Raw genomic sequence first — 11,629 nt, forward strand, 5'->3', positions numbered from 1 at the left:
CAAATAGTACGTAGTTAACCAGCAATATTATCTCGCTTATGTTCTTCTATGACAGTTTTGTTATTCATCGCCGGTGGTTTTCGCAACCACTGAGCAGACATTTTCCCGGGATGTTGAAAATATATTGAAAATGCACGTCAAATCACAGTAAACAGCTTAAAGGTCATTGTCGAAAATTGGTGAACCTGGGCAGAAGATCGTCCTAAGATTCGGAGCTGACGAAAATTGCAAAAATGTCGTCTGCTCAGGAGTCCAGGACGACACTGCTGTTTTGATTCACCTATTTTCGACAAAGGCTGCTTTCTGATGAAAGGCTTTTGAGTTTTGACAATAGATTTTCAACTTTTTAGAAAGCGTCTGGGTAGTGGTTGCGGAAACTCCCTATTGTCATGAAAGCAAACACCAAGAAAGACCGGTATCTGCACCTCCCTTACTCGCCCCTGTCATTGTGAGAGCATGATTGATTGGATTAAAATAGATTTTTAGAACGGCCAAATAACAACAAAAATTGCTTTACATCTTGCCATTTCGAGTAGTGTATTGCGACACGATTACATGAATAATTGTACAATTTGATAATATTTCTTTCATGAACCTTCGCGAATTCTTAAGACTGCATGTTTTCTTTAAATTGGCAGGCTGTTCTATTGTTTTGCATAATAAGTAACATATTATTTTTAAAGCAGCGTGTCACATTTATATTTATTTTCTTTGAACATACAACTTCAAGGTTACGACTCACAATTCTGTACTTCGGATTGAAGATCCAAATAGAAAATATTGATCGATTCACACATGAATGACAATATATTATAATCGTCCACACTTCGTCTTGACATTCCTATGCGTGAGATATCTTATGACAACTGTAGCATTCCTTCATCGTTGTGTTTACACAGTGACATCTTAACGATGGTAATTCATGGATCAAGGTTCAATAATCGTTAGCCTTCCAGCCGTTGTCCTCTAAGTTCACGCTCATATTAGGATGGTGTGTCACACGGCCGTACGCAGATTCTTTTCCTGGGGAGGGGGCAATACGCGTAAAATATTCGAAGAAACTCGAAAGCGAGGGAGCGAAGCGATGAAGTTTTTCATGGGGGTGCTTTTGCATTTTCTAAATGATGAAATCGGAGGATTTTTTGTAAACACGTTTAGGTAATTTTGTGAAAATTTACAGGTAAAAAAAATGTCAGTTCTTGATATTTCTATGGGAGGGCATGCAAAACTATTGAACTTCATTGTTATAATGAGTACATGTGTGTTTACAAACTTTCGTTTTTATGGAATGAAAGTCTTTGAATTGATCATCGTTATGGATATTTTCATTCATGCATGTACAGGTCAAGCAAATTTATTTTAAAAAAAATGATTAAGGTCAAGTCCACCCAGGCAAGAAGAACAACAGTTGATTTGAATAACTCGTTAAGAATTAAACAAGTATTATGCTGAATATTTTCATTAAAAAATCGGGTCAAACTAAATTTTGATATTTATTAACAAAACAGATGTATGTACCACTCAGTGATATGGAAATGGGAGAGTAGATGTCCCTCACTCATATCTTTTCTTTTTTTATTGTATGATTTTTTTATAAAATGTTTTATTTTTTCACTGATGCGACAATAAGGACCCTCTGGTGAAATGGCACTCGGTTCCACATTATATTGATAATACATATGAAATAATAGTAATAAAGTTAAGACTAATTGATATTATTTGATACATGATCCAAAGTATTTTATTTGGCGCAACCCATTCGGCACGTGTTTCGACAGATAAAATCCATATGAAAAATTCCTCCATTGAACTTGTACTCGGTTGTCTACAAGATTCAACATTTCATTTGTATTTCCTCTGAAACGAAAACAATTATATCGATTTGCTCAAATGACCAACCAGAATGATATGCATAACTGAACACACTTCATAATATTGACTATTAAATCTAAAGATATTTACCTACCTTGGATTTTGTATATTATTTATTGGTTGCTGTTGAGATTTGAATACAAGTGAATCGTACGTAGAATTTCTGTTCCGTTTTACGTTGCTCCTGCAGACAAAAAAAAGAACTGAAAACAAAAAAAAGAAATATTCAAATGCAGGTAAGAACGCAATCGGATATTTGCAAACGGTATAATTAGGCTTGCCTGAGGCCGTTTGCCAAGAACGAAGCAGTGATTTTCGCCTATATTTTACATTCGTAATTTGACATTAATTATACGATCTTTCGTAGCAGATGGAATGAAATGGATTTCATTTTATGCCCCATGCCTGCGGGTGACACTGTACAAAATGTGTGAGAACGAATTTTCTTGATGGTCGTGGAATTTTGTTGCTTGCTGGTCTTGACTATACAGTAGGTGAAACGTCCTGGACTTGATTCAATTATTCCAATATCGTTTTGTACTGTGTCACGTATTGACTTAAATAATTCGAGACGTCTCAAATCATCATTCAGGCTCGTATAAATTGTTTGTTGTTGTTGTTGCACTATGATGATTGATTCCAGTAAAGATTGAACTTGTATACCAGGGGCGTATAGTTGGAACAGGGAAGACGACCGTCCCGTCGAGTGATTACATGAACAGAACAGAAGAGAATGAATGAGAGACTGAGTTGTATTTTTTAATAATAATAATAATAAAATAGGGTATTTATATTGCGCACATATCCACCTTGTTATGTGTTCAAGGCGCTCCTATATTACCCGGCTAAGCTAGGCGTTCATAGCGCACACAGCTTTTTAAGGAATTACTTCCTACCGGTACCCATTTACCTCACCTGGGTTGAGTGCAGCACATTGTGGATCAGTTTCTTGCAGAAGGAAATTACGCCATGGCTGGGATTCGAACCCACGACCCTCTGTTTCAAAGTCCGAAGACTAATCCACTGGGCCACAACGCTCCACAAATATGGCAAAAATATTTCTATCTATGAGACAAAATCGCTTTTTATTGCCTTATTGGCCGAACAAACATACTCTGGCATTTTGGTCTACATGTCATCGATCCCCCCACGTCCTTAATTTTTACGTTTATTACTGTTTTTTAATTACTAATCGCTATTCTTGTTCATTGCCATAGACTTCGTCGGGTTCACTATCATATGGAGAAAGTATAAGGCCTATCATTTTTCTTGAGTTTGCCAATTGGACTACATTACTAACGTAGCCCATCGGGTAAAATTAATGGCAACTTATACAGCAATTGTCTTGTATATACGACCACATATACGTGCTAAACCAGGTAATTGAAACAAAGTGGAATACACCATTTGTGTCAACTTATATTTGTCTTTTCCCGAATGGTGACTAAATGAAATTTTGAAGATATCGATGAAAATTCATCGGGGCTAAGGCTGATGAAATTTGTAAACCAAACGAACCAAACAAATCCTTATGGATTAAACACAGTCACACTGTGAAATGTCCCAATAGAGGCATCAGTGGAAATTTTGATGTTTCATGCAGTCTTCACCCGCTCACAGTGTGAGCGTTGTTTGTTCCCCGTAAACGGAAGACACATAAATGACTATTCAATAGTAAAAAAAACCCTACCACTTTTAAGACAAATGAAAATAAAACTGACTTTGGATGGTTTCTGATTGGTGAATATTGATGGATTTTGTTCCTTCTTCTACTTAACTCCCAAGTGCCCATGCGAGTCCGGCTGATGTTTACAATGTCGTTTCATTTATACTGTAACTTATTCATGTTATTCTTATTCATTTCAACAGATGATACTGCTCATTGGAACATACCGAGATACGTTGACGTCACAAGTAATGTCTCTGTTCTTCACCATTGACGTCACATTCAACCCTGTTCAATTATAACCTCGTGTGGCATTGATGGACGCTATCGAAGGCCTACATCAGGAGGACATTGGTATTTCAAACGTTTTATGTCAAGTCTAAAGAAATTGCGTACCTTCAAGGAGACGGAGTGACTGCAAGGATTTGTCAACAACCTTTGCCATTGAACGCAATTCTGAATGGATATAAAATGATACATACTTGCATGGAACATTAACTTGACAGGCTTGATGCAGAAGAGGCAGCGTGAACAGTTATCGGTGTTCTAAAACATCGTCGAAACCTCAATGTTTCAGCATACCCAACAAGCTTGGACAACCTCCACGAGATAATAAACTTGAAGAAATTTCACAGTTTCAGTCAGCCTCAGGGTTTGGCCTGGACCAACCATGTCGTGTAACCTTTCCAGCATGCGAATGAACTCTTTAGAGTCTATCTGGTACTGTAACTTGGCTGTAGTCATCACGATGTTCTTGGTATTTGATGGTAACCGCAGATACAGACACTATGATTCGCTTAAATGGCCAGAAGGAGAGCGACCCACCCCTGAGTTAAGGTAATGAACAACACGGATCGTTGAGATTTCTGCCAAGTTTTTCTTTCTTCTCTCCTCCCTATTTCTTCTATCTTCTCCTCATCCTCCTCCTCCCCATCACCGTCTTCCTCTTCTTCTTCTCATCCTTCTCATTTTATTTGTCTTCTTCATTTTCTCCTTGTATTCCTGTTCTTTTATTCCTTCTTTCCCTTCTGCCATTGCTACTACTTCACCTCCTCTTACCAATGCTTACCACGACTGCGAATTCTACATCAACTAGTTTTTCCACTGCTTTGAATATTTCCGTATTTACAATTTAGATTTATTTAGTTATTAATTTATTCCTACGTACTTAAACAGGTTCACACAATCAGATATATAATCACCGTTTTGCATCTTGGTCCAGGGTCCCGTTACATAAATGTTACAATTATTGTAACTTTGCCATTCAATGGTAATTTGTATGGAATCCGTGATTTTGATTGGCTGATGAGTATCGTTACAATGGTAGTTACCATTGGACGGCAAGGTTACCATTATAACAACGTTTATGCAACGGGCTCCTGGTATACAAAAATCAAAGTAAAATTGTCATTACAACAAGGTATCGTTCACATCAAAACAGGGTAAGACAAAAATAACAATTAAAAAAATTAATAAAGGACTATAAAGTAAAATTTATGAATCTAATGGATTGACACTGGATCCCACAAACATTATAGGCATATCCATCGGAACGTGTTAAGACAAATATTAATTTCCACTACCAATTAGCCTGTTGAAATAATTATTAGATCACCTCATTAAATCAAAGGCTTGATGATTTTTTTTTACTATGCTTTGAAAAAAAATCCAACTACAAACTGACGAATCCTCTACCTGCCATACTCTAAACATTACAGCAATCCATATTGAAATACGACCGAATCTTAATTCGTTCACTCTCGGTTTTCCAACCCTATGAAGGTTGTACCTTTGTCTGATCATCATGGCCGCACTCCTGATCACCGCCTTCATACCTACCCAATACTTCAAGGTCGGGAACCACGCCAACGACCAGTCCAAACTCGGAGCTGCCAAACGGAAGCGGAAGAAAAAGAAACCCGACGAGACTAAGACTCCTAAGGATTGTCAACAAGGTGATGCCAGAGGGGACGAGGAGTCCATCGCCCACATCATCCGAGTGGCCGTCCAGACTGTGCGGTCATGTCGGAAACATCTAGGACCCATAGGGGCGACTATCCATATCACATCGGCGTTCTGTCTTCTCCTCCCTGTCATCTTTCTCCAAGCCAGGGCGATACAATCCGGTCTTCTACCACCAGGTTTGCAGCACGTTCCATTCAATAAAGCAGCAGTTAACACCTTATATTAATTAAAGTCTGGATCCGGGCCCCGTCTTACAAAGGTCTGCGATCGATCCGATCAACCACAGCCATTGAAATCCAGCAACGTCAACGTCTAGAATGCATGTTTGTTCAAAATATCTACTGGATATGATGTCTTCACACATTCATCGTTTTCCTGAAAATTGGGCGTGCTTCTATATGTTAACAAAAGACATTGTGCAATTTTTTTTTAGACCAAAAAAATGACATTGATGGATTTTCATATCGTTGAGGTTGATTGGATCACTCGTAACTCTTCATGAGATGGGGCCCTGGTAGGTGCTAAATAAAGGTGTTCTCAAGTTACGAACGATTCTACTCCTGACTGGTGACCCTTTCTTTTGCTAAATGATGTGTCTCTCTGTAGCTGACAGAGCACCTAAGAACATGTTCCGGTCGTGGGTAAAGTCGTGCATCACTCAACGAACTGCTTTAAGAAACACCAAACTGTTCTGATAGTGGCTGTTATTCTAATACGGAATATGGTGGTCCAGTGAAGACCATGATTTTAAAGAGAATGGACGATGTACACTATTCAAAGAAACGAAAACGTTTTCTTTGCCAGTGCAGAAAAGACTCTATTTTATTCTTCCTTAAAGTGATTTGTGAGTCTAGTCTTTTCTCATTCCTCAGTGAGAAATTTGCATTATTAATTTTAAAATTATCATCACCCTAGTTATAGGTACATATTTTTGTAAGATTTCATTAAAGATATGTCAGTCTAAAGACTTAAATTTTCCTTATATCTCTTTCTCGCTCTATGTCTTTGCATCAATCTGTGTTTCATGTAGGGTGACAAGACATTTGCCCCTGCGACATTTACACCGGTCCTAATATCTCAAAGGGCATATGATTAGAGTAAGAATTGTAATGACGTTTTTATTTTCAGAATAATGTAAAGATAAGGATTGTGGTTTGCTTAGTTTTGAAGGTTAGGTTTATGTCTGGCTTAACGTGCAGATTTTCAATCGGAGCAATTGGAACCTTTTGTAGATCTCTCGGTGTGTTTAGGAAGTGCACTTTTGAAATGTTATGACTTATGATTAGTTTTTAAATGCGTTCTTTCTTTTCAGAAATGATCTGGAAATCGGAGGTTGGGGAAATATTTCTCGTCGAGGACTCCACAAACATCACCTACCTAAGAATGCATGCATTCGTCGCCCCATCTATCGAATATCAATCCATCTTACCCACTGAATCGACTCCGTCAGCAGAGCACCAGTCTGACCCGGTCTCAACTCTTGATGACTCGTTCAGCACAGTCGTAGTGACAATCAACTACCTCAATTACGTGGTGCCACTCTTCATCTACGCCATCCGTTACGCGGACGTATTTTGGGAGTGTCATAAAGGTTTCGCGCTTTTGATTTCCATACAACTGATGATGAATGCGGTACAATATGCATTAGGTTTTATCGGCATGTCACTACTATATAAACTACACGGGTTCGGTTGGGAGAAGTACAACATTGGCGCGAAACCAGTGTTTTCGTCGGGACCCTCATTAATTCCAGCATACTTAATCAACAATATCACGGTATTCGTAGCAGCGGCCATTTTGTATTTGTACGGGTTCGGTCGCCTGAAGCATAATCAACTGAGGAGGACTAGAAACAGCGACGATGTCCCGATAGAGACCTTATTCGTTCTCAAATATAATGGGTTTCTGCCACAAATTGCCGCCATGGGTGCGCTTGTTGTCTTCATTTCTTGCAAGACTCCATTCATACTGGAATACATGAGCGTTTATCGGCTTTCCGGGGACCAGAGAATGCTTTGCTGCGTTGTGTTTGATAGTTTATACATCGTGGTGTGGTTCGTACTCTGGGTATTCCTGACGATCAAGAGACACTGGGCTTTCCGCCACGTCCACCACATTCACGACTACGGACTCTACGACAGGGGAATACCTTTGCAGTTGACAGAGGGCGTTGAACCATTTCCCCGTCAAGACAAGTCTCTCACGGAAACCCAGCTCACCGGTACTGCGAAACCGAGTGATCCAGAAGAATGCCAATGCAAGAAGAAGAAATCAACCTTCCCAAACGGATACCTCCAAATGAAATACACACAGAATGGAGAACTTGTCGACAAGTACACGAAAGTCAGTGACGTTGAAACACCCGTCGACGAGGTCCATCTGCCGCCTGTAGATCGTCCTACGGTAGTCGATCCGAACGTGCCCGATGAAACAGACGTTAATATATTTTCGAATCCATTGTCTACGGCATAGCAAACGGTGATGCATATTTTAAATGCTTGATTGTTGCAAATATATGCATCTGTTATTTGATTATAATTTTAAAGAAAAATCAAACAGGTGCTAATTAGTTATTAGCGATTGGCAGAGCTGTCAAGTATACCAATTTTCCGTGTTTAATACCGAAAATGAGAAGAATACTGATGGTTTCATGCAAAATATTGATTTTTAAAGTTCCAGTTTTATGTGTATTACTCACCAAAATATTGATTTTCCGCTTTTAAGATACTGAAATCTTCTTGTTCAGGTTGGCAGCTCTGGATTGAACCCTGCGTGATTTGTTAAGACGTAATGCTCTCAATATCCAATTTTCTGAATTACTGTGACGTAAAAAATTGATCCGCAAAGTTGTTAATCCAGGTTTTACGTGTTTAAATTCATGCTAGGGCCTTACGTGAATCTTGAATCATCATTGTAATGATGATTGCTATTGTAATCGTGACTGTGATTAGCGTTCGTGATTCTAATCATGTTCTAGTTTGGTTTCACTCGTGCTAAATATTCGTCATTAGCCTTATTTTGTACTGGAATCATCATTCAAATTACGATTTTTTTACCGTGTGAAAGGGCGGAATATAGCGCAGCCGAGAGTAAAGTACGGCCATCATTCCTCTAAAAAATAACGAGCGTCTCTTATATTATAATTGATTAAACGGGGGATTAAAGGTTTTAAATTATATCAAAGAAATTCTCCTATTCGAATGGACAATCAATGAATGAGCGACTAACTTCCCTTTCACGCGGTAAAAACAAATCGCAATTTTCATTTCCATTGAAAAATAAGGCGAATTATGAATTTTTAGCACGTGTGAAACCAAACTAGAATCACGAACGCAAATCACAATCACGAATTCAAATTCTACTCCGAATGTGAATTCCAGTTAAGTTTCACTCAGATTACGGTACGAATTGCCCCTGTGACAGGACCGATGATTCTAAAAACGAATTGCAATCATTAAAATGGTGATTCAAGATTCACGTGTGAAAAGGCCCTAAGTTTATCCACGTTTGAGTGCAGTTTACCCAACGATGGAAATATTTACCCATTTTATGAACGAATGAAAACTTATTAGTCAGCAACTAGAGGACTGATAGCTTGACTCTTGAGGTCATCCGTGGAGGATTTGGTGCCTTACCAAAGGACATTATTGTGCATTGACTTGGAAATAATATCTTTAGAATCTCCTGAAGTTCAATTATCTCAACTCGTTGATTGTCATGAACATGATGAAGAAACCCTTTTGTTTATCTCATTTCTAGGGGCGGCGGAACGTACTGTCGTTTGGAGGGTGGGCAAAGCCAAAAAAGGGTACTTATATCAAAATTGGCATTTATGTGCAAAAGGATATTTTCACCATGAGATAATCATTTGTGTGTTTTGTAGCAAAAAAAAATTTAAGTGATTTTTGATTGACAAGATGTATAATATTTTGGTTTATATTTCCGCGAGCGAGCGGTTTGGAAAAAAAAATCAAATCTGAAGTTGAAAAGTTCGCATTTTGGTAAATTATGGCGCTGGTTACTGTTAAAAAGGCATCCTTGTGAGATGTTGCGAGCGTGAATCACAAGCTCAAACTTTTGGACATTTCATGTAATAAGACATGAAAGGTAAACATTTCGAGCTGTTTTTTAATCATGAAAAATATGTGTATCTATCTTTAAAAAGAACAATGCAAACGCGAAGCGCGAGCTGAAAATTTTAGGATAATGACCTGAAATTAACCTCTGAAAGACTGCAATTAATGACTCATGAATAGGGGAAATATCTCACCAATCGAATAATGCGAATACTAAGCGCGAGCTGAAGATGTGTGGTATTCTAACCTGAAATCTGGACATTCTAAGAATATTTTGTAACCAGGAACTGAATGAGTACCTTACTAAACAATACATGATGCGAGCGCGAAGCGCAAGCCAAAAAATTGTGATTTTCTAACCTAGAATGTATTATGTTTTACTTCAAAAAGGGTACTTCATTTTGAAAAAGGACACATTTCATTTTGAAAAAAGGGCATTTTCCATTCTGAAAAAAGGGCATTTTCCATGTTGAAAAAAGGGTATTTTCCATTTGGAAAAAAATGTTTTTTTTTCTTACAGGGAATTCTGTTCGGTTGCGCCGCCCCTGCTCATTTCCTACTTCAATGGATTACTTTCGGACATAATTCATGTTTTTCGATGTTAGCTTCCCTCGATCCCCTCAGTTTCATCGCTCAGATGGAGATTTTTAGTTTAGTTCAGTGGGGAAATATTTTCCCCAAGCATGTGGAGTAGTGAAAGATGCAACCGCACAATTTCGCCATACGCCCCCATGCGATCACAAACAAAAAAACGATATATTTTGTCAAATTCGTCACACCGAGTTTGAACAAAAAAAATTATACTAGAGCGTCTGTTTTGAAATTATGAGTCACGTGTTCCTGATATGATATGCTCAAATGGGGTGAGTCAAAGGGATGGTGTGCTGTGTCGATTGTTACCCCTCCACTCCCGTAGACGCCATTTAAAACGTCATCTTTCGGGGCCTTATCCTGTTGCTATCAGCGATCTTTTCCTTTTTCTTGAAACATAATTACAAGTCAAATCCACCCCCCAAAAAATGTTGATTCGAATAAACAGAGAAAATTAAACCAGCATAACGCTGAAAACTTCATCAAAATCAGGTGTGAAATAAGAAAGTTATGACATTTCAACGTTTCGCTTATTTTTCACAAGCCAGTGATATGCACAATCCAGTGACATGCAAACGGGACAGTCGATGGTGTCCTTCACTCACTATTTCTTTTGCTTTTTATTGTTTGAATTATACAATATTTATTCTTTTTACTTACGTATTTGACAATAACCACCAACTTGACTGAACCATATACTATCAAACAGTGCTGATTCCACAGGTTCAGGGAGTAATCAATCGTTGTGTTACTTGCCAATGAGGAGAAAATTAGAATATTTTATATAATGAAATACAAAAGAAATAGTGAGTGGATGACGTAATCGGTCTCCTCATTTGCATACCAACCAGGATGTGCATATAACTGTTTTGTGAAATTTAGAAAAACTTTAAAATTTATTTTACAACCGATTTCGATGAAATTTTCAGTGTTATATGCTTGTTGGATTTTCTCTTTATATTTGAATCAACTTGTTGTTAGGATGGACTTTTCCTCTCCCACCATGCTTTCCCCACAGAATAAAATATCAGGGCATAGCACCCCCCCCCCCCTTCTCTCTCTCTCTCTATCTCTCTCTCTGTGAAAACAATCCTTTTGACATTCATTAACTATGATAAGGATCTACATTAATTGTATTGCTCATGATTTTAGAGCAGCCCTAATGTCAAAGCCGAATATCATATTTTTTATATTTACCTTCTTGCATTATGTTATATTGATACATATTGATGTGATTACATTTATGGTGCCGAATGCATACTATCATTGTTGGATATATTGTATATTTAGTATAACATCCGAATCTATATTTTGTGTGGATATATAGCAAAACTTTGTATATTTGCAAATATACTATTATTTATCACGATATGTTATGGTTAATGAAAAAAGAAGAATCATATCACGAAATATAGTTTGACTTGAAAATGTCATTAAAATTAACAAATTTTCTATGTGT

General features: G+C 37.9%; 1 protein-coding gene across 1 annotated transcript; it reads left to right on the top strand.

Annotated features, from left to right (window-relative positions):
• The first annotated feature begins 3,740 nt into the window (after nucleotides 1-3,740).
• LOC129272291 (protein tincar-like) lies at nucleotides 3,741-11,617 on the top strand. Its single transcript, XM_054909437.2, has 3 exons — nucleotides 3,741-4,375; nucleotides 5,321-5,679; nucleotides 6,816-11,617. The coding sequence occupies exons 1-3, from the start codon at nucleotides 4,209-4,211 to the stop codon at nucleotides 7,973-7,975; spliced, it is 1,686 nt and encodes a 561-aa protein (XP_054765412.2). The 5' UTR covers nucleotides 3,741-4,208; the 3' UTR covers nucleotides 7,976-11,617.
• The last annotated feature ends 12 nt before the right edge of the window (nucleotides 11,618-11,629 follow it).

Source organism: Lytechinus pictus, chromosome 12, assembly GCF_037042905.1.
Source record: "Lytechinus pictus isolate F3 Inbred chromosome 12, Lp3.0, whole genome shotgun sequence".
NCBI lineage: Eukaryota > Metazoa > Echinodermata > Echinoidea > Temnopleuroida > Toxopneustidae > Lytechinus > Lytechinus pictus.